Below are 24,138 nucleotides of genomic sequence, written 5' to 3' on the forward strand. Positions count from 1 at the left end.
ATGTTTTAATGTAGCATATTTGGGCAAGAAATGAAAATGTGAAAATAAATAACATATAAATCACTGCAAATGGTGACAGCAGCCATGAAATTAAAAGACACTTGCTGCTTGGAAGAAAAGCTATGACAAACATAGTGTATTAGAAAGCAGAGATATCACTTTGCTGACCATGGTCTGTATAGTCAAAGCTATAGTTTTTTCCAGTAGTCATGTATAGATGTGAAAGTTGGACCATGAAGAAGGCTGAGTGCCAGAGAATTGATGCTTTCTTTCGAACTGTGGTGCTGGAGAATACTCTTGAGATTCCCTTGAACAGCAAGGAGATCAAAGCAGTCAATCCTAAAGGAAATCAACCCTGAATATTCATTGGAAGGACTAAGCTGAAGTTCCAATACTTTGGTCACCTGATGCAAAACGCCAACTCATTGGAAAAGACCCTGATGCTGGGAAAAATTGAGGGCAGGAAGTGATTGGGGCGACAGAGGATGAGATGGTTAGATAGTATCACTGAATCAATGGACATGAATTTGAGCAAATTCTGGGAGATAGTGGAGGACAGAAGAGCCTGGCATGCTGTAGTCTATGGGATCTCAAAGAGTTGGACATGACTTAGCGACTGAACGACAGCAACAACATAAACAACTCTGTAAAGAAAAATCCCAGAACCCTCCGTATATGATTTCTTGGCAAATGATAAGGAAAATTGAAAGGCACTTATGAAGGGAGAAGAATTTAAAATTGTACAGTTATTGATTTTCAGAGGTAGAGACTAGCCCAGCAGCATATGCAGGTGGGAATCTCTGTTGAATCTCATTATAAAGCTGTTTTTCATAACATGCATAGAGGAATAAGGAGTATAGACTAGACAGAGAAAGATTATTTGGCACGGAAGGTGTGGGCAGAGACCCAGAGCTAAGAGAAGTTGGGGCCAGTGAAAAACAGTGAACAGGTTTCCACATGGGAGGATTGGAATAGAAAATAACCATCTCATATTTCTTTCAGATTGCCACCTAGAGAAGGGTCTGACAAGAGTAGAATTAGCTTCATAGATGATGAATCAGAGCAAAGACCTGACATCATTTTTTTAACCTACTGAGGACAATTAAAGATCCCATTAAAAATAAAAAATTCTGTCTCTGCCAATAAAGCAGTCTGAGTTAAATATCCAGGCAAATCCTAAAATGCTGATGCCAACAAGATTTTTTTTTAATAAGAAAAGCATCAAATTATAGTGAGAAATGATAATCACTTATACTTCTGGAGCTAATATTAATTCTTAAGTAGGAGGCTGAACTTTGCTTGCCTGAGGAAGAAAGAGTAACACTTTTAGAACCATAATAATTTTTAAAATATATAGTTCTGAGGACTTTCCCTCAGGAATATGTAAAAGCCTGTGGATGGTGGGATTAATTTGGAACTAATTCAAGGAGTGTCTTTAGAGTTTGGGGTTTATTAAAGAGATTGCCTACAGATTTGAAATCATCTGGCTGTTGGACTTTCTCTGGCTGAGGGAGACTAACTTGGCCTCAGAAAAGCTAATGCCTGTAAACCCACAGTGGCAAAAGTCTTCAAGATGGCTTTCCTCCTGCACATCCTTCCAAATGCTGTAATGTGTTTTAGAATGGACCATTACCAAATTTTATCTTTTGCCCTGAAATCTTAAAGACCGGATGGCACTTTCTCTAATCAAAACCACTTAGAAGTTTGACAAATCTTGCTGCTGCTGCTGCTAAGTCGCTTCAGTCATGTTCGACTCTGTGTGACCCCATAGACCAGGCTCCTCTGTCCCTGGGATTCTCCAGGCAAGAATACTGGAGTGGGTTGCCATTTCCTTCTCCAATGCATGAAAGTGAAAAGTGAAAGTGAAGTCGCTCAGTCGTGCCCAACTCTTAGTGACCCCATGGACTGCAGCCCACCAGGCTCTTCCGTCCATGGGATTTTCCAGGCAAGAGTACTGGAGTGGGGTGCCATTGCCTTCTCCGTTTACAAACCTTAGGCAGTTGCAACCATCAACGGTAAACCTTTTAGGTACAATGATCAGAGTAACTCATAGCTGATTTCATGGATGGGAGTCCTCCAGGGAGAGAAACACCACTTTAGAAACCAAGGGGGAAATTAGAGGGTTTAATAGGCCGACCAGGGTATTTTCAAACTAGCAGAGGAAAAAAAAAGTCAAGCTACTTTGTATGACTGAATGCATTTCAGGTAAATTGAAGTGAAATCAAGTCCAGGATGTTGTTCAAGGAGAATATCCAGTTATTTTAAAGGTAAAAGTCCATCCAGAATATCTAAAATCAGGAAAAAATAAAAGAAGTTAGAAGTTAATGATCTGTGTGAGAAATTTGACATCTCAGTGATTAGAAGATCTGCAGTGGGAATCCCTGTGATGCCCCAGGAATGAAACAAAATCTTTTGAATGTGTGTAGCTAATCCCCAGTGTCGGAGGCCAAATTCACTAGCTCCTGGACTTTATTCTCTCATCTGCCAAATGAGTCGGGATTAGGGATGGGTTAGATTAGGGAATCGCTTAGGTATATTTCAGTTCTAAAAGTGGAATCAATTAGATGTATATTAGTGGAATTCCTATGACTGTTTCATAGACTTGTTTTATTGCAAGAGATACTGTGAACTCATGTTCCATATAGGTTCAAAAAAAAAAGTGAGATACATGGAGAGAATGTTTTCTGCCTTGAAAATGTGATCAAGATTTACCCAGAAAATCTTGAGAGTGTCATTGGATTTTCACAGTGGTATTGTTTGCTTTACCTAGCTCTTCTAATGTGTAGATGTCTGTAGATTTCCCAGGGTGGAAATAGAAAATGCCCTTGGCAGAAGTAGAAAGCAAATCTCACAATCTGCATATCTGTGATTTGACATTGGTTCTTCAGATCCATGAGAGTGGGACCTACCTGGCTTCTCCTCTGTCTGCTCCCAGTATATCCCCTTCTCTTCTTTCATGTAAATTCCTTCTCTCTTCCTTGATTATAGCAGTATCATTCTTGTCCATCCTGTGACTTCACTGGCTTCTGTCTGATCTCTGAAGCTCTTGTTGATCCATTAGAGAGGTTTCTTCAGAAGAACTATAGGCAGTATTGATCTTGGTGTACTCCTGTTTCACATGATTCAGCTCAGAATATCATGGTACCTTTATTGCTTTATTTTTTTCCCTCCTTATCTCCTCTCAACTCTTTATACACTCCTTGAAGATAGCATCCTTCTTTAATATGTTGGACATCTATGTATAGCCTCTTATTTGGCTATTTTCTGCAGGGAATCTTGCTGCTCCTTTGGAACCTCATCCTCACAGTTCTGAAAGCCAAAAATGACATCGTGAAATCTGTTTTAACAGCTGTCAGCCACTGGTATAAATGTAGCCATCAGTTCAAATGATAGCGTGTTCTAATGCAGTTGTGTGTGTGTGCGTGCACATGTGTGTATGTATCATTTTGTAATAAAAACACTTATTTCTGTCCTACACTTCTCTTGGGAGCACAGCTATACTCCACATTCCCTGGGTGTAATGAAAGATCAGCTTATCTTAGAGTCGACACCACTCTGGAAGGTCCTTGAGAAAGGAAGGGAAAGGAAGCAGCAGCCTGGGAAAGGGACTGCTGCAGACATGGTCAAATATATTCCAGCACACAAAGGGCTCTTTTTCTTTCTTACAAGATTTTTTCTTTCTTTTCTAATGATGAACTAGGATTAGGATGTGAATTGTGGTGTATTTTTTGAAGTGAAATTTCTTGCACTTTATCGTATTATGTTTTATTAAAATGTTTACATATTTTGTGTACCATTATTGGTTATGTACTAGTAGTCAGGCTTGGCTAGCCTATGGTGCAGTAACAAATCTTGAAGTCATAAGGGTTTAACAAAACAAATGTTTGTTTTTCTGTCATGTCACAATTGAAAGATTGAATGGTTCCTCAATAGCTCTTCATATAGGGACTCAGGGATTCAGTGATGATCTTCCAGTATATTCTAGGAAAAAAGTGTTCGTGCTCTACTTCCATGTTAAACCAGTATATAATCAGTTTCTTGATGAACTAAACAGTGAACAGTGTGAATTCTTGTATTTATTTATGTAGTCAGCTATTCTTCCTGTCCCCTCTCTCTCCATACACACACACACGTGCACACATGCACACACACACACACACACAAGGAGTCTTTCCATTCATTGTATCCATTCATTGTTAAGTAATAAGTGCAACAGAAACTGAACCTGGAAGAACAGGACCTTCTGGAACACAGCACATGGGCATGTAATCTTAAAACGGAGTCTGCCTTCTGAGAAACTTAAGACTTCCAGTAACTGGCCTTCTCTTCATCCCAACCCAAGTAGTGCCTTGACAGACATCAGTGACACAATAAATACTTGTGTGGAACAAATGAACTCAAAACTTTCCTCAACTCTGCCTTTACTGTAGAGCTAACCTGTCTCATTATGTTGCCTGTCTGAAAATATTCCCTATCATTTCCTGTCCCTGCCCATATTTGCAGTGAATGCTTTGAAACAAATATTTGGACTTCATCTGTTGTAACTTGACAGTAAAAATTGCAGTTAAGGAATGTTTTCCAAATTCCAGAATTTCCCATTTTTTGGAATTGACATGATATGACTTTCGTAATATAAGTAGAAACTTAATGAAGTCATCAAATATGTAAACTGCAAAGATTTAAAGAAGAGAAATAGATTAAAGTGACTGAAGATAGTTATTGAGTTAAAATTCATTCAGTAGCATTTTTCAGCTCTCACTTAAATCACTCTGTATAAGTGTCATTTCAGCTCCTTTCAGTATCCTAGCCTTAAGGATAGTGCAGTAAGTACAATAAAGATAGGGTATAAATTGTGAACAAAGTATAAAAGGATTGTATCTGTTCATGGTTTACATAGACTGTTTCTGAGCACCTTTTCACTTCAATGGCATTTATCAAGTTTTTTTTTTTTTTTTTTTTTAAGAGAGGGGAGCTTGTAGAACTCTGTAAATCAGGGAATCTGTTATACATTCACATTTTGATGATCAGCAAATCACATAGTCATTTGCTAGAGTAAAACAGATTCATGAAATCAGTAAGTTTGTTATTCATTTATGCCAGACACTTTTTCCCCTCTTGAAGTCCGTAAGGCAAACACATAACATTTCATTGAGCTAAAAAAAGAATGAGAACATATTTCTAGCAAATGTCACCAGTTTCCTTTACCTTGTGTTTCTTCTGTCTTGTTGAGAAATGCTCAAGGCAAGTCATCACCATTGGTGTGAGATCAGTGGATGATTCTATTATTGTTAGTGATGGGGACTTCTGCAAACATTTATAAAAACAGGCAGGCTATAAACCAGTTAGGGGTGAGTTTAATTTTTGTATTGTGAATTAAGTACTGAAGTTTCTTAGGTGTTTTAAGAAAATAAAATGTTATTTTGTTGCTTTGGAGGTCACAAAATGGAACTGGGTTCATATAACCAATTTTCATATAAAAATTATAGAGTTTCCATGACTAATTTCAGGTCAAGATATTCATTTGCACACATAGTCATCCTAAGTGCAGACTATCAGGGGCTTCAAATGCTGTCCTCTTAAATCCATTACCAGCTTGGCCTTGCCTCGTACTCTTGTATTTTTGAGGCTGAAGAGCACGCACTGAGGATCTGTTGCTTTAATACTAACTGTGGAAGTACGCTCTGGAGGGATTCTTCGGTCATGTACATTTCACTATACCTGAAGTATGTTTGCTCTTGACTAAGGAATGAATTTCAGCTATGTTGCAGTATGATGCTGTGCTCTGGATTATTTTCGGTTTAATGAAGAAGCATTGCTGTCAAACGGTTGCTCAGAATGAAACTCCGCCTTTTCCACATGTGGACCACATTTTCATAATGTAAAGCTATAAAATCTAGTGTTTCACTATGGAACAGACTCTAACATGATGCTGCTTCTGAGCTGTCAGCACACACCTGAGCTTGTTGAAGAAATGAAAACAACAAATATCAAGTCTGCTCTGATTTACCTAAATAGGGGAAAACTTGAGCCAAAATCAAGTCAAAATTCAGACTAGCTTTATTATTTAGCCCTTTTGTAGCTGTTCTCTAGATACAGTCATAGGTATCTATCGGGTTGTGAGAAGAACAAACCATTCCTCTTAAGATTTGAAAAGTTTATTGAGAAAATGAAGAGAGCTGGGTATTCAAAATATTTTATTTTCAATTTTTAAAAAGACCTTGTAATTTAGCTTGGTTATAATGAATATTACAAGAAGGCTTATGTGTGGGAAAGCTCAAAATGCACAAAATAAGTAGAAAAGGGGGAATAACTATCTTCAAAAAGTCTAATGTTCTGAAGGCTGCGTGGTGTGCAGACGCCTACAATCTTATCACCTATATATTTCTCTGATTCTCCTTAACATTGTGCAATTGTTCAAACTGCATAGAGTTTTAATGGCTTCTGTTACCTAGTTTTTCTGGGGAGAGATCTATTTTTTTTTTCTAAATATCAGACTAAGTAGTCACTACCTGATTTAAATAAATGGATCCAGAAGTAGCCTGACAGTGTACCAAACAAGACCTGTGTGTATAATGTGAGTTCTTTCTTTTCAATTTTAGAATCAACCTTGTCCTATGTTAGGCAGCTGGAGGCAAGAGTAAGACAGCTGGAGGAAGAAAATCGCATGCTGCCCCAGGTGGGTGACTTCTAGAAGCTCACAGCTAGTCAGTGTCATTTGAGTTATAGTATTTTATTTGGAATTTAAAGTCTCAATTGCATTTTCTCCTTTAAATGATAGACATCATTTTGTCAGTAGTCATTCATCAATGTACAGCATGATTGCTTTTCATAATGAATCATCATATTGTCCAGATTCTTAAGTGTGATACTAAAGGGTACATGTGTCTAAAATAAGTATGTCATATCGTTTTGTAAGGAAGAAGAAAGATAAAACAAGAGTAGAAAGTGCTTTGATGGTACTGCTCACATCTGTTGTGCATGTTGTTGGTGAACATAGGGAAGGGACTTTATTTCAGTGGAAATGTGCTAATTTACAAGCTAGGGAGAGCTACAGGTAGTTTGAAGATTTCATATTTTAATTAAATGAGTACTTTCTAAAATTTTTTGTGATATAATTGAACACTTAGAGTGCAACAAAAAAATGACAGTAATTGACAGTTTTTACCTTGGGGATTAATTTCTTTTCCTGGATCAATATAAACTGGTACTTTTTATGGGATTTAAGGCCTTGCCATATATTTTACTTAAAAATGTATTTTACTTTTTTCCATGGGCTATTTATCTTGAAATGATGTTGGTTGAGGTCATGGTTCTTGGGAAATGTTTTGTTGAAGAGTTTAACAAATCTACTGATTTGGCTTGGTTTCCTTGACAGACAGGTAAACAGTAATGTATTTTATTTTATTTTTTTAATTTTATTTTATTTTTAAATTTTACATAATTGTATTAGTTTTGCCAAATATCAAAATGAATGCATCACAGGTATACATGTGCTCCCCATCCTGAACCCTCCTCCCTCCTCCCTCCCCATACCATCCCTCTGGGTCGTCCCAGTGCATTTTAATATGTCATAGAAAAGAATTTTCTCAACATTTAGTCACTAGTGTTCTTTCTACATTCTGGTGACTTTTTCTATTTCATTAGTGACTAAGAGAAAATTAAACCTCTAATAATAAACAATTTAAATGTCAAGACAAAGAGTGTTTATAGTTCAGGAGAAGATATATAAACATTAATACAAAGAATTAACCAAAGACTTTAGAAAGCTGTTTTAGGTCTTTTAAACCTTGTTTTTAAAGTAGTTTTGCGATGGTTTAGGCTGTCAGGTACTGCATGTAGGAATGTCTCTTTCTTTTATTGGTCAGTCATTAGAGATTAAATGAAATGAGGCTATTTCTCACCCTTCTCAAACTGTACATATGTCAATGCTTATGATGACAGAAAGGTTTATTTGCATTATGAAATAAAATACTACTGGAAGAGTTTTTTCTTGCTTTCTTTTGTATTTTTTATTTTTAAAATTTCTTTGCCATTTTCCCTTTTATATTGGATTCAGGGTATGACTGTGCTAATATCCTTAACTGACAACATCTAACTTCTCTGTTCCAAGAAACCTAAGAAATGCAATTAGTTTATTTTATACATGTTATATCATCTCTGAGGCAACTGGGATTGTAAGCAACAAAAAAAGAGGGAAAAAAGAAATGTTTCTTGCTTTTCCTCTGAGTGGGAATTGAAATTTACACCAAGTATTGAGTATATGCATGTGTGCTGTCTTATTGAAAAAGAGGTACAACAAATGGGAAAATAATTATAAAATTGATTTTTTTTTAACCTGTAAAAGTGAGTTTTAGAGGTCTTGAAAGGAGATCAGAAGAGTCCTCAACTATACCTGATGTGTGTATATTTAAATATTTGCATAGTTAAGAATAGATGATATTACTTATTTTTTACAAATTCATATGATTTTAAGTACATTGCTGTTTTTCATCAAAGAAGATTGCTGTTGTTTTTGGTTTTGGTTTTCTCTACAAGAAAGGGCCAAGAAAACCATATTTTATTGAATCTAGGATGTTATTAATGTGGGAGGCACTGTTATCATATGTACTTTTCAGAAAGAAAAAAGATGTTGTCAATTATTGTCAGATTCTTGCTGATTTCAGTGATGGATGTTAAGAAAAAATAAATTTTTTAGAATTCAGCTTTTTATGTATCTAAAGTACTTTAATGCTGAGAAGATCTATTGTTTGCAATACTCTCTTGGACTTATGCAATGAATATAATCTGACTCAGTTCAAAAATATTATTCATTTTAAATTTCTGTACTTGAGAGTGTTGCCTTCATTTATAACTAAGATAGGTATGATAGAATCACCATTTGTGACTACTTGTATAAATACTGAAATGAAGTGAAATTGGTAAACAAAAACAGAACAAAATGAACAGTAACAAAAAAAAACCTGAAATGAACACGGACAGTAGATCAGATCTGAGGATGGAAAATAGTAAATGGACCTCAGAGCAGTGGGAACCATGTCAACTGAATCCTTGTAGAAGTCTGAGACTTGGACTAAATAACACAAAGACATATGTAACTTATTCTTAGATGTTTAGTCATGAAATTTCCCTCCAGAAACAATTTCTGACTGCATGATATGAGCTGATTTGCAAGGTCAGTTCAATGTGACAAGCTGACATCCCTGTATAAATTAGTATCAGTATCTGAACACTTGATTTTCAATTATAAGAACTTGCTCACTGTGCCTTGATTAGAAGGTATTATTTTTTTATTCCCAAGTTTGTTTTTTTGAAAAAAAAAAAAAAGTCCACTTGTCTTTGGATAATCAGAAATAAGAATATAGTAGACAATTGGAATTCCAAGTGTATCAGATACCTTTTGTGACTATAGCAAGGTTCCTTGCTGTTGGTTGAGTATTTAGACTAAATTACATAAAACCTTTCCTGGATGAAGAAATCTCCTTAATGCCTACTTTTATTCTTTAGATAAAATTGTATATAATAAACAGAAAGTCACAACTTTGCCCTAGAAATACATATTTAAAACTAACCAGGATGAGTGTCATAAATGCTTGTGGATTTTTCTCTGGATAGTTGCAAACTCTTCCATTTCCTAATATGTAAATAACAAGGTTTCTCCTAGCTCTTACATTTCATAGGCCTAAATGTAATTAAAGTTTGGGTCCAGTGTTATGCCCATGCAAAGTTACCAGGTCCCAGAATGAAGGATTTTTTATAAAATAGAAAAATGCAGTGAAGACTCAGTGGGGTTCTGTCTGGTGGTGAAGAGGAGCTCACAGGAGGCATGGATGAGATGCCAGTATGGCTGCTGTGGCAGGTCATCACTAGTAAGCACAGAATTCTTTGCTCTGCCACAGCCTTTGCAGTATCCTCCGAGGACAGCTAAGCTGCACCGGAAGTCCGGTTTGTAAACACAGTATTTCAAAGGTGTCCTAAAGTGAGAACAGTCTAATTAATTTCATAAAATGTATTATTATTATTTGCTAGGTGTTATTTGAAAAGAAAATGCTTTTTTATACTGTTTTTAAAATGTTGTGAGGAAGACAACATGAGGTCTACCCTCTTAATAGATTTTTCAGTGTATAATACAGTCTTGTTACCTATTGGCACAACATTGTACTTTAGATCTTCAGAACTTACCTTGCGTATTGAAAATTTTACACATGTAGATTAGTGACTTCTCATCTCTCCCTCCCCCCTCCCAACTCCTGGCGACTACCATTCTAATTAGTGACTTCTCATCTCTCCCTCCCCCCTCCCAACTCCTGGCGACTACCATTCTGTTTTTTGCTTCTATGAGTCTGACTGTATTAGACACCTCATCATGTAAGGGAAATCACATGATGTTGGTCCTTTTGTGACTGGCTTCTTTCTCCTGCCGTAATATTATCATTTGATCCAGCAATCCCACTTCCAGACAATTTACCCCAAATAATTGAAATCAGGACCTCACAGAGATATTAGCACTCTTATGTCTATTGCAGCACTATTAACAATCACCAAGATATGGAAGCAACTTTAAATATCCATCAGCAGGTGAAAAGATAATGAAAATGTGGTATAAACATACAATAGATCATTATTCAGCCTTTTAAAAAAGAAGGAAATCCTGCCATACAAGACAACATGGGTCAACCTTGAAAATGCATTTCTGAAAGTTGGCGTAAATAGTCATTAAAAATAACACGGACCTGGAATATCTTCCTTGAACACATAAACTAATAACATTTTTTACAAATTATGTTTGAAAATGTTTCAAACGATTGTATCTACCCTCTTATAATACATATAATGATAAAACTGCTTAGACTGGTCTATCAACTTCACTATGTATATACTTAATATGGTGAAAGTTGCTTTGCCGTGTCTGACTCTTTGCAACCCCGTGGCGTATACAGTCCATGGACTTCTCCAGGCCAGAATACTGGAGTGGGTAGCCTATCCCTTCTCCAGGGATTCTTCCTGACCCAGGAATTGAACCGAGGACTCCTGTGTTGCAGACAGAGTCTTTACCAACTGAGTTATCAGGGAAGCCCACTTAATATGGTATGAACCCTAAATGAAGATTGTGTGTTACTTAAATAAATGTAGTTGCTATCTATGAAATTACATTAACTTTCAAATCCAATAAGGTAGATTAACCCACAAGGTCATGCATAGCCATTTGTAACTAAAAGACCTGAGATGGTATAAAGTTATAGTTATATAAAATTTATTATTACTATTATTATTTTGGCTTCACTGGGTGTTCATTGCTCCATAGCATGTAGGATCTTAGTTCCTGAACAGGGATCAAACTTGCATTCCCTGCATTGGAAGGCAGATTCTTAACCACTGGGCCACCAGAGAAGTCCCAGGAATTTTATATGAAATTTAAAAGGAACATACCTATTTCATGTATATTTATACATAAACACAAGCTTGCTCTGGATAAAGTTATAAATTTTCAAGTCTGACTGGAACCTTACTTTTGTATCAGATTGGACAACCCCCTCCTTTAGAAAAGGTATGTAAAGTTCACAGAGTCTGGGAGTATAGTCCTGGTCAGACAGCTAATTACAGACTGACTCAGGCCAAGATGTGGGCCTGTTCAGCATTCTTTCTAGTGTACACACAGTGCCGCCTTTAATCATTTCATACCATTAACTTAATTCACTGGAATTAAGCTGCTATGTCTATTTTTGTCCTACTGTCAAATTCTTTTTTTAAACATATATCTTAAAAAAAAAAAAAAAAAAGGGGCTTCCCTCATAGCTCAGTCGGTAAAGAATCTGCCTGCAAGGCAGGAGACCCACATTTGATTCCTGGGTCCGGAAAAACCCCTGGAGAAGGAAATGGCAACCCATTCCAGTATTCTTGACTGGAGAATCGCACGGACAGAGGAGCCTGGCGGGCTACCATCCATGGGGTCACAAGAGTCAGACACAACTTAGCGACTAAACCACCACCATCTTAAGAATTAACATTAGATCTGTGTAGCCATCTAAGATTCATTAGGCCTTTATTCCTGCTTTAAGGGAAATACTGTTCTTCAGGCTGTAGTATCCATCATAAATGAAAGAAAAACATATTTTAGAGTCTTCTCCTCCCTGACACATTTTCAAAATACTTCAGAATCATAAAATTGTATTATATAAACACACTGACTCATATCTGCATACTTAGAAATTGATTTCTCAGCATGTGGTCCAAGACGGTCATTTGTTCAGATAATTGGGAGGCAGGTGGGCAGGGAAATTAATAGATGCAATAGTGGTTTTTGAGGCATAACCCAGTGACATTTGATATTTTAGCCGAAATTCAAAACCCTTACTTGGATCTCTTTACTCATTCCATTGTCTTCTTCTTGATGGTCACAAAGATTTTTTTAATCCAGACCTAACCGATAACGTTTATGTGCTATGTGCTACGTCTGAGATGGAGAAGGAAATGGCAACCCACTCCAGTATTCTTGCCTAGAGAATCCCAGGGATGGGGGAGCCTGGTGGGCTGCTGTCTATGGGGTCACACAGAGTCGGACACGACTAAAGCGACTTAGCAGCAGCAACCGATAACGTTTATGTGTTATGTCTGAGATGCAGTCTGTATTCACCAGGAGAAAATATCTTAAAGTGGATGATGATTACCTATCTGATGATTTTATTATAAATACTATCCTTTGAAGGCATCAGTTACTTTTCAGATACAACCATAAGGTAAAAACTAATATTTTTAAAGCTATTTTCACCCATCTTGTGTTGAATTTGAATCTTGCATCATGGAGAGGGCTAGAGACAAGAAACAAGCAGTTTGCTGAAAATTCAAAGTCAGTTAAGTACATTTATTACAAGTCTTACTGGGAAATCTGTTTTTTCTTCCAATGCTCTGGCACCAGCATCTGCTAGGAAAGCATTGTATGTCCTCTGCGCCCCAGAAACCCTCTCCAGAACAAAGCACCCACCTCTTGAGACCAACATTTTAGAGCCAGTTTTCAGTGCTGGTGCCTAGTGTCCTGCGCCTGCCCTGTGCTGTGGGTTCAGCAGTGTGTTTGAAAGGCACTGGCAACTTGGCTCACCATCCAGTGGGCCCTTCCAGCAAGTGTTTCTATTTCTGTTGTGCTAGCACACATGCAAGAGGCTAATTTTAGGAAGGGAAATGAAAAATCTTCCTCTCATGTAATTTGGTTGCAATGTAGCCTCAAAACAGTGTGGTCTTTCAGTGTTCTGGGCAAGAGGCAGGGTCGTTTCTAGAACTGTTTCAGAACAAAAGGAAGAAGCTGTCACTGTTCCCAGAAGTGCTGAGGAAGGTACACAGGAGCTGAGGAAATCGAGCCCCTCACTTCCATGGCAACACACCGCAGGTCCAGCGTCACATCCCAGAAAGGCGCCCTCACCTGTGTGCTTGTGCAGACTGCCCGGCGCGGGGCAGAGATGCGGCTGGGGGTGCTTCGCTCTGACGTGTAGATTTGCCTCCTGTGCTCTTCCTGTTTTGCTGTGGGGCTATTTACTGATTGTGTCAGTCTTTCTCCTTTCCACATTTTTCTGACTTTATGTTTTGCAAATCACTTTTGTCTTATCAGGTCATAAATACATTTGGCTTTTCTTGAGCTATAGTTGCTCTGGAAGGAAAATTGAGTAACAATTTGCACAAAAGGAGACGCTTTCTAGGAGGCTTCGAATGAGTGGTGGTATCCTGTTGTTATTTGCATGTGACACTCCTGAGGAGTAACTTGTGCAAAAAGATTGTTTTCATGGATAGCAGCTCTAATTATGTTGCATAACCTGAGTAGAATCGGGATGGTAGTGATAGGAGAGTTTAGTTAAATCCGTTAAGGGTTGGTTGCTGCTAGTTGTCCTCCACCAGAGAAACAGTGCTTGTGGAATATGGTTTTCTCTAAATCACCATGATTTATATAATTAAACACAAGGAAAAAAAGCTTTTATGTATAGTTCAATAGAGTTTTCAAAGGACAGATGGGTGCTACACAAGTGGTGTGGGTGTATTGGAATAAAAGAGACAGATAGATATGGAAAGTAAATTAATGGAGGAAAGTCATGCTGGAGAATCTAAATACATGGAGACTAGGTTAAGGGAAAAGTGAAAATCTATCAGGAAATATAAAAAAGTAAAGCTCATAGGAAAAATGTCTATGGCAACATGGACTCTCTCAAAGGGTGTATTTATAGCTTTCCTCAGTGACCCTCTTCATGCTTGAGAATTCTTGTTTGAGAATCTGCTTCATGATGAGTAATCTTATTTCTAATGAGAGAATTAATGAAGTAGAAATGCAATAGGAAACACAGCTATACTACTTATTGAACTTATTAATATAATTATTGATTTTAAAAGGTACTCAATTATTATGGCTGTGGTGTCAATAATTTATATTTAACAATGTTGTTTTTTTATAGCTATACTGGTATGTTAGTAATTCAATCACAAAGGCGTGTTTTTAAAAAGGTTTTTGATTTGTCATCACCATAAAAATAGCAGCAGTTTTGTTACCTGTCTGTGGCAGAATTTGTCACCAAAAATGATGGGACTTGCTGAGCACAAAGTTTTGCTGTATAGTAATATCAACTAGAGTCAAAGAATGAGAAGCAATATGGAGGAATATTGGGGGAAAATTTGAGATGGAACTATAAGAGAAATTAACGATGCCTTGTGCTGTAGTAATGGCTCTTTACTCATTTTTTTAAATCCAGAGTCGAGTCAAAAAATTTTTATAAGGTGGAGATGGAACAGTCTTCACTTTTCTTGCTCCTTTCTAAGGGTAAGAAAACAGTCTTATCGAAAGTGGTAGAGGGCCTGCCCTCGTGGTGCAGTAGCTAAGACTCAGTGCTCCCAATGCAGGGGGTCCAGGTCCAATCCCTGGTCTGGGAACTAGATCCCGCATGCCACAACTTGGGATACGGTGTGCCGCAACGAAGACCTGGCTCAGACAAATAAACAGACACTAAAAAAAATGTGGTGGGAAATGTTGTATCATATTTGACTTGGGAATTAAATTAAGTAAATTAAATACTACTGAAATATGGATATAAAAATGTAAGTTATGACACCATGGTTAGTTTACACTTGTGAAGGTGCTGAGACCCCCATTGGAGCACAGCCTCATTCTTATCTCTGTTTCCTGCTGGAGGTCATGACCTCTCTGACTGATGGAGGAGAGGCATCTGAGCCGTGTTCTATCCTCCTCTTATCTCTGGTTCCAACCTTTCCTACAGTGGAGTTTCGGCATCTTTCATTTACGAATCTAAATGTTCAGTTTGGTTCTTTCCTGTAGCTTGAGGAAGTCTGTGGGCTTCCCAGGTGGTACAGTGGTAAAGAATCCGCCTGCCAGTTCAGGGGATCCAAGAGATACGGGTTCGATCCCCAGGTCTGGAAGAACCCCTGGAGGAGGAAATGGCAACCCCGTCCAGTATCTTGCCAGGATAATCCCACGGACAGAGGAGCCTGGCGGGCTATAGTCCATGGGGTTGCAGAGTCAAACGCTACTGAGCACACACGCGTGCTGTTGCTGAGGAAAATGTGTAACTTAGAATAAAAATTAAAATTGGTGTGTCTTAATAATTGGTAGTTACCTGTATCTTCAGAGTGTAATGTAGACAAACATAAATGTAACATAGGCAACATCTGTATTTCCTAAGTATAAATACAATATAAATAATAAATGTAATATAGGCAAATAATTATATTGCTTGACAAAGGAAGACAGTTTGTCAATATATTTCCAAGTGAGTTGAGATTTTCCTAAATTATATTTTAACAGCTATCATTGTGTGATAAATAAGCAAAACATAACTAAGTTGTTTTTAAAAAGCTGAGACATAGTCAGCCATGACTGTGGACTCTTGTTAGTAAACAGGTAATTAATGGAGTCACTGTGAATATGCTAGACCGAGCACCAACTAGGAATTACAAGAATTAGGGCTTGACCTAATGAGCTGTTAGACCAGGACGGAACCCTAACCTCTGTGAACCTTAAATACCTTGATTAAAAAGGAAGATTGAATCAGCTATGTATATACATATATCCCCTCCCTCTTGGACCTCCCTCTCACTGGCTTCCCCTCCCCCCAGTCTCACCCCTCTGGGTCACCACAGAGCACTGAGCTGAATTCCCTATGCTATACAGCAGGTTCTTACTAGCGCTCTGTTTTACGCATGGTATTGTATGTAAGTCAGTCCCTATTACCCAATTTATCCCCCATGTCCACATGTCATTCTGTACATCTGTATCTCTGCTCCTACCTTGCAAATAGGTTCATCAGTACCATTTTTCTAGATTCCACATTTATGTGTTAATATACAATATTTGTTTTTCTCTTTCTAACATCAGTCTGTATAAGAATTACAGATGGACAGTGTCTAGGTCCATCCATTTCTCTACAAATGACCCAATTTCATTCCTTTTTATGGCTGAGTTAATATAGCATTGTAAATAGGTACCACATCTTTGTCCATTCATCTGTTGATGGACACTTAGACTGCTTCCATGACCTGGCTATTATATAGTGCTGCAATGAACATTGGGGTGCATCTGTCTTTTTGAATTATTTTTTCAGTATAAGGACTGTCCATACTGTTCTCCATAGTTGGTATAATCAATCTACATTCCCACCAGTGGTGCAAGAGGGTTCTCTTTTCTCCACATCCTCTCCAGCATTTATTGTTTGTAATTATTTTGTTGTTGTTATTGCACTGAGTTGTTGTTTTGCATGGGCTTTCTCTAGTTGCAGTGAGCAGGGGCTACTCTTTGTTGTGGTGTGAAGGCTTCCAATTGCAGTGGCTTCTCTCGTTGGAGCCCAGGCTCTGGGGCACGCAGGCTTCAGTAGTTGTGGCTCTGGCCTCTAGAGAGCTGCCCAGTAGTTGTGGTGCACTGGGCTTAGTTGCTCCAGAGCACATGGGATCCTCCTGGGCCAGGGATTGAACCAGTGTCCCTGCATTGCAAGGCAGACTCCTAACCAGTGGACCACCAGGGAAGCCCTATTTTTTGCAGATTTTTTTAAAAATATATTGAGCTTCATGAACTATCTGCATGTTTTAGAGATTAATCCCTTGTCAGCTGCTTTGGTTGCAAATATTTTCTCCCATTCTGAAGGTTGTCTTTTCATTGTGTTTATGGTTTCCTTTGCTGTGCAAAAGCTTTTAAGTTTCGTTAAGTCCCATTTGTTTATTTTTGTTCTTATTTTCATTACTCTAGGAGGTAGGTCAAAACAGATCTTGCTGTGATTTATGTCAAAGAATGGTCTTCCTGTGTTTTCCTCTAAGAGTTTTATAGTGTCCTGATGGGACACTGGAAATCCATGACTTTTTATCCAGAGAAAGTTTGTGTGTATGTGTAATGTATGCACAAAAGAGATGCGCCCTTTTTAATTCTGATAGAAAGTTCCCTAAAACTACAACTTGACACTGTATTGCATCTTTTATTTACAGGTGTGTATTGTACGTTATTCTACCTCAATGTGTTATAACGTTAATGAAATTTCATCAGATAGCTATTAAATTTGTTAACATTTTGTCTTGTGTATTAAACTTTGAGGTTCATATCGCATCAAATATGCATATAATGGGGCTCACATTTGAGTCTGGGCCATGTTAGCTTATGTATATTTAGAGAGATAATGTGCAGTCCCCTTAATGTTTATTTTTATTCTTTATATAAAATTATATGTAATGAACATAAAGGCACTCATTTTCCCTAATAGTATACACATTTAAAAATAACCAAGATGAGTGTAATGATTGCTTATGGATTTCTCTCGGGTCAGATACAAAGGCCTCTGTTCACTGGAAAGTGTAGTTCCTTTCAGCCCTGAACATTCTGAACCCAAGGACAAATAAAAGTGTGTGTATGTCTTAAAACTGTGCAAAACCACCAAGCCCCAGAATGAAGGGGTCTGTAGTCCAGAACAGATAGAGGAATGCAGTGACAACTGAGTTGGTTCTATCCAGTGATAACGAGGAGCCCACGTGAAATATGGATGGGTATCACTCATCACCCACTGAGCACAGGCTCTTTGTTCTCCCATGCTTTCTGTGGTACCCCACAAGCATCACTGAGCTGTGCTCTACATCCAATTTGTGAATACAGCATTTCAAAGAAAGATGTGGTGAAGTGAAGTGAAGTCGCTCAGTCGTGTCCGACTCTTTGCGACCCCGTGGACTGTAGCCCGCCAGGCTCCCCTGTCCATGGGATTCTCCAGGCAAGAATACTGGAGTGGGTTGCCATTTCCTTCTCTAGGGGATCTTCCCAACCCAGGGATCAAACCCGGGTCTCCTGCATTGCAGGCAGATGCTTTATCCTCTGAGCCACCAGGGAAGCCTCCAAAGTATGAACAGCCCTATTACATTTTGAAAATGCAGTATTATCTATTAGGTTTTATCATTTGAGAAGAAATGCCTTTTCCAGGTTGATACCAATGATACTTAAAGATCACCAGAACTTAGGATATTCCCTCTTAAGCACAAAAACTAATGTAAACATTTTTAAAAAAATCATATTTAAAATATTTCAAAGGATTTTATATAATAAATGGAGAATGATATTTCACACAATTTTTAAAATTATGATGAAAGAGAACACCAATATAGGAAATGTTAGAAAATCAACTTTTATTATTTACCTCTAATTTATGCCAAAACAATGTGTATCCTTTATTCTAAAATATAACATACTTTTCAGGAATTCGATTCTGAGAGAAGCCAAAATAAAGTACTGTGAAAAAGAAATGACAAAGATATGACATATCAGACAGTCTTTTGCAGTGTGACTGGACTGAGGAAATAATGCAAGAGGTCCTGCGTGTGCATCAAAGGCGGATATACTGGGATCCACAGAAGGAAGAAAATGTTCTTTCAAAGGAAACTGATTTCTCATAGATGACTGTAGGCTGCAGACTAAAGCATCTGAAACAGCAGCCAGCAAGAAGTGAACCAGGCCTTTCTTTGGATATAGTAGATGATACGGAGATTGAAAGAGAACTGGTAGGAGATACACTGCGAGGCAGTGATCACTGTTGCTTTTACAGTTCCCATGGAACATTTATATACTGTCTTTCGGATTGTGTGCCATGGAATCTGTATCAACTGGTAACGTGTTGACATATGAAGCTAATTAAAGCATGTGTAGAGAAGCAGGGTTGCACAGAGTCCAACATGACTGAAGCGACTTAGCAGCAGCAGCAGAGAAGCAATATGAAGAAAAAGTGTATGAAATACACTACAGGCTTCCCCTTAATTGTTTTATGACCTAAGGGCCTTTAGGGGCTGGATTTAGGGTTTATTTTAAAGTTTAATCTAGAAATTCTACAATGCAGTTTCTGTATTGCTAAGCAGTGGAGTATTTGAAAAGCAACCCCCACACACGTGTAAATGTGGTATTCCTTTGATAGTCATGGTAGACTGTTTGCTGAGGCTCAGCCAGCACAAGTTGGGTGGGTGGATGGGGTCTATGCTCAGTGCTTGCGGGCCTGCCTTTGGGAACTGCTTCCCATTAAGTGTACAGGTTTCCCTGTCCTCCTAAGTCTGGTCCTGACTTGAGTTGTTGACTGGCTGCTACAGTGATATCCTGGCCCTTTCCCAGGGGTCCTGTGATCAGGGCTCCCAGCATTCTCTGGGCTGAGAAAATTCCCCAATTCCTATTTGTCATCCATCTTGTTCCAGGCCCAAAGCCCATAGAAAAAGCATTTCTTACCACAGGATTTTAGTGTTAGACCCAGCACTGGAGGTGGGAAGGAAGAGATATGATTAGTGAAAGGACAGTCTATTTAAAGATTGTTCCTCCCTTTTGAAAGTATTTATTTATCTTTAAGTGTATCTTCCCTGGTGTAATTCTTCCTTTGAGAGAATGTCTTGTCCCCAAACTTTTCAGTAACTCATACAAATCCACTCATCTCAGATACTTGTGATTTCAGGAGTGCTTTAGCCATGGCACACAGATCATCAAGTCCTCTTTATGAGTTTTTAATCCTCTTTCAGATTTCTGTAACTTCCATAATATAGTTTAGTGGAATAGAAGCAAGTTTTGAATTATTATTTTTTAAAACAGAGAAAAATAAAACACAAGGAGACAGCTAACCTTGCTTAAAAACTCTTGGACTAATTAGTATTTTGGTAGTTTTATCATCCAGCTATTGCTCTTAGAAGATTATTAGAAAAAAGATTGGGCATAGAAATGTAAGGATCACAGAAGAAATGTAAATCTGACTTAAATGTAGTAGAAAAAATAAAGAAATTTGATACTGTCTTTTTCTTGACCTAAAATGCCTCCCATTTGCAACAGAACAACATGTGAAGCAGAAGTTCTAATGTTTGACAGATAGCAAATAACTAATAAACCCACGACCAGATGGGAGCCATCCTGGGCGTACATAAAAGCTGGCTCTAAAAAAGGCTTTTTAATCACCAAAATATTTCAGCTGTTTTTGACATTCAAGGCAGGTATGTCTTAATGTTAAAAAGAGGTATTTTTAAAAAAAATTTAAACATTAATGTTCAAAAGAGGGTTTTTTAAAAAAAATTTAAACACTTTCATGTCCTAAGAAATTTATTAAAAATAACCCTAACTACAGAAATATCATAAAAGAAAAACATAAAATACAAACTCAGAAATAAATTACAACTCCAGTAAATTTGATCACAAATAAATTGTGTGGGAATGATGGGTCTTTATCGTTTTGGGTGCCAGGCATGTACTGAGTGCCAGAACGTAACAGAAGCTGCAGATAGAATCTGGATGCTTGCTTTCTGACAGTTTTAGACAGAGTGGGGTTTAACAACTTTGCATTCTGAAATTTGTTATCTTGTTTGGGACAAATTCCGTTCACTTTTCAGCCCTTGTTCTCATCCCACGCCTGTTACAATGCACAAATCCTTAGCCAGCAAAACTCACATGTCTTTGTTGATAATTTCTGCAAATGGTAGGTAGTGATGGCAGCTCAGATTCATTGCCAATTAAAAAGGACGTTGGAGAGGTCCGTTGAAGACTGGACCCTCTACTAAATGGCCACTTGTCAAGAAGGTGGCTCATGTGGCCTCACAGCTTTCATTTTATGAGAGAGGATTCTCTTGGTGAGGGACCAGCTATATTGAGCCTTTGACACTTGAGAACAAGATCACAATGGGCCTGAGAGCAGGTAAGGACAGCTGCCCTTCCAATGTTTTTCACTTAAAACAACTGCGCTGCTCAGGATCTGGGTATTGACAAGGTCCTTCAGAGTCAGTCACCAGAATGTGATAAGACATCTCTCAATTCTAGGTGGTTTCTCAGGGCTTCAGGGCTATAAGTGATACCAGAGTAATCTGGGAATCCTACTTCAGCTGGTCTTTAAACCAGGAAAATATGTTTAATTTTGTTATCTCATTGCTGTTTTAAAAGAATATTTTACTGTCTTGTTCAGTCAGTTCAGTCGCTCAGTCGTGTCTGACTCTTTATGACCCCATGAACTGCAGCACGCCAGACTTCCCTGTCCATCACCAACTCCCGGAGTTCACCCAAACTCATGTCCATTGAGTCGGTGATGCCATCCAACCATCTCATCCTCTGTCGTCCCTTTCTCCTCCTCCTCTCAATCTTTCCTAGGATCAGGGTCTTTTCCAATGAGTCAGCTCTTTGCATCAGGTGGCCAAAGTATTGGAGTTTCAGCTTCAGCATCAGTTGTTCCAGTGAATTTTCAGGACTGATTTCCTTTAGAATGGACTGGTTGGATCTCTTTGTAGTCCAAGGGACTCTCAAGAGTCTTCTCCAACACCACAGTCCAAAAGCATCAATTCTTCAGTGCTCAGCTTTCTTTATAGTTCAACTCTCACATTCATACATGACTACTGGAAAAACCATAGCTTTGACTAGATAGACCTTTGTCAACAAAGTAATGTCTCTGCTTTTTAATATGCTATCTAGGTTGGTCATAACTTTCCTTCCAAGGAGTAAGTGTCTTTTAATTTCATGGCTGCAGTCACAATCTGCAGTGATTTTGGAGCCCCCTAAAATAAAGTCAGCCAGTTTCCACTGTTTCCCCATCTATTTGCCATGAGTGATGGGACCAGATGCCATGATCGTAGTTTTTTGAATGTTGAGCTTTAAGCCAACTTTTTCACTCTCCTCTTTCATTTTCATCAAGAGGCTCTTTATTTCTTCTTCACTTTCTGCCATAAGGGTGGTGTCATCTGCATATCTGAGGTTATTGATATTTCTCCCGACAATCTTGATTCCAGGTTGTGCTTCCTCCAGCCCAGCGTTTCTCATGATGTACTCTGCATATAAGTTAAATAAGCAGGGTGACAATATACAGCCTTGATGTACCCCTTTTTCTATTTGGAACCAGTGTGTTGTTCCATGTTCAGTTCTAACTGTTGCTTCCTGACCTGCATACAGGTTTCTCAAGAGGCAAATCAGGTGGTCTGGTATTCCCATTCTTTCAGAATTTTCCACAGTTTATTGTGATCCACACATCAAGGGCTTTGGCATAGTCAATAAAGCATAAATAGATGTTTTTCTGGAACTCTCTTGCTTTTTCAGTGATCCAGTGGATGTTGGCAATTTGATCTCTGGTTCCTCTGCCTTTTCTAAAACCAGCTTGAACATCTGGAAGTTCACGGTTCAGGTATTGCTGAAGCCTGGCTTGGAGAATTTTGAGCATTACTTTACTAGTGTGTGAGATGAGTGTAATTGTGCGATAGTTTGAGCATTCTTTGCCATTGCCTTTCTTTGGGATTAGAACGAAAACTGACCTTTTCCAGTCCTGTGGCCACTGCTGAGTTTTCCAAATCTGCTGGCATATTGAGTGCAGCACTTTCACAGCATCATCTTTCAGGATTTGGAATAACTCAACTGGAATTCCATCACCTCCACTAGCTTTGTTCGTAGTGATGCTTTCTAAGGCTCACTTGACTTCACATTCTAGGATGTCTGGCTCTAGGTCAGTGATCACACCATCGTGATTATCTGGGTCATGAAGATCTTTTTTGTACAGTTCTTCTGTGTATTCTTGCCACCTCTTCTTAATATCTTCTGCTTCTGTCAGGTCCATACTGTTTCTTGTCATTTATTGTGCCCACCTTTGCATGAAATGTTCCCTTGGTATCTCTAAGTTTCTTGAAGAGATCTCTAGTCTTTCCCATTCTGTTGTTTTCCTCTATTTCTTTGCACTGATCACTAATCTTATCTCTCTTTGCTATTCTTTGTTAAATTATGCTTTTTATTTTATATCTTTTTTATGGTAATTCTGTTTGAAGGCATCAATCCTGCTAGTTTTAATTTTATGTTTGTTCAGAATCTTAAGTTTTCAGAGCCCATTGAGATACCCCATTGTAGGTTATGAAAAGGATAATGTCTCATTCTTTTATTTGAATATGTTCTTCTTTTACATGATGTGGTAATAGCCTAAAATGAACTTTTCTTTCTTTGAGAAACAGCTTGGCCCATAGTACAATGAGTGACTTAGAAGAATCTGTGACCCTTGCAGCTGGGTCCCCCTCAGGGTGCAGACAGTGCATTACAGGATGTAACAGTTGTCTCCCATTCCACCCAGGAGGCTCGTGTAGGTCACAGGCACTAAACCATAAGCCGAGTAACAGCTGAGGTCCTGGCGAGTGGACCGACATTGAGTCCATCTTGGGACTGATTTCCATTCTGACCTTGGTCCCTGTGATTATCCCTATTGCAGGTGAGTAAATCCCATGGACAGAGGAGCCTGGTAGGCTGCAGTCCATGGGGTCACTAAGAGTCCGGCACGACTGAGCGACTTCACTTTCACTTTTCACTTTTATGCATTGGAGAAGGAAATGGCAACCCACTCCAGTATCCTTGCTGGAGAATCCCAGGACGGAGGAGCCTGGTGAGCTGCCGTCTGTGGGGTCACACAGAGTCGGACACGACTGAAGCGACTTAGCAGCAGCAGCATATGTTCACTAATGGGCAGAGACAAGCTTTGTGTGCAGATTTTCAGGGGCCACTAGCATAGTATTCTTCCCATTTTGCTGAAACTTGTCCTGTGGCAAGTATGTTTCTCTTGAAACAAGGTAGCTACGGAAACACCAGGACCAGCAACATCTCCGCCACCATCCAAGACAAACCTCTGGTGTGGTACCACTGAGGTGTGAATTGGGAATTAACTA

At 38.5% G+C, this 24,138-nt stretch overlaps 1 protein-coding gene across 9 annotated transcripts in view; it reads left to right on the plus strand.

Moving 5' to 3' along the window:
- The window catches only part of CCDC85A (coiled-coil domain containing 85A), a 226,278-nt gene that overhangs the window by 168,481 nt on the left and 33,659 nt on the right, over nt 1-24,138 (plus strand). For 8 of the 9 annotated variants that reach the window (XR_009496288.1, XR_009496289.1, XR_009496287.1 and 5 more), the window contains exon 3: nt 6,600-6,676. The exons of the other annotated variant lie outside the window; for it this stretch is intronic. Coding sequence is in view for 5 of the 8 variants with exons in the window: in XM_024998768.2 (XP_024854536.1) it covers nt 6,600-6,676 (77 nt within the window). In the remaining 3 variants the exon portion in view is untranslated. The remainder of the gene's footprint in view (nt 1-6,599; nt 6,677-24,138) is intronic. 9 annotated transcript variants of the gene reach the window in all.

The sequence above is a fragment of the Bos taurus genome, chromosome 11, assembly GCF_002263795.3.
Source record: "Bos taurus isolate L1 Dominette 01449 registration number 42190680 breed Hereford chromosome 11, ARS-UCD2.0, whole genome shotgun sequence".
In the NCBI taxonomy this organism is placed as follows: domain Eukaryota; kingdom Metazoa; phylum Chordata; class Mammalia; order Artiodactyla; family Bovidae; genus Bos; species Bos taurus.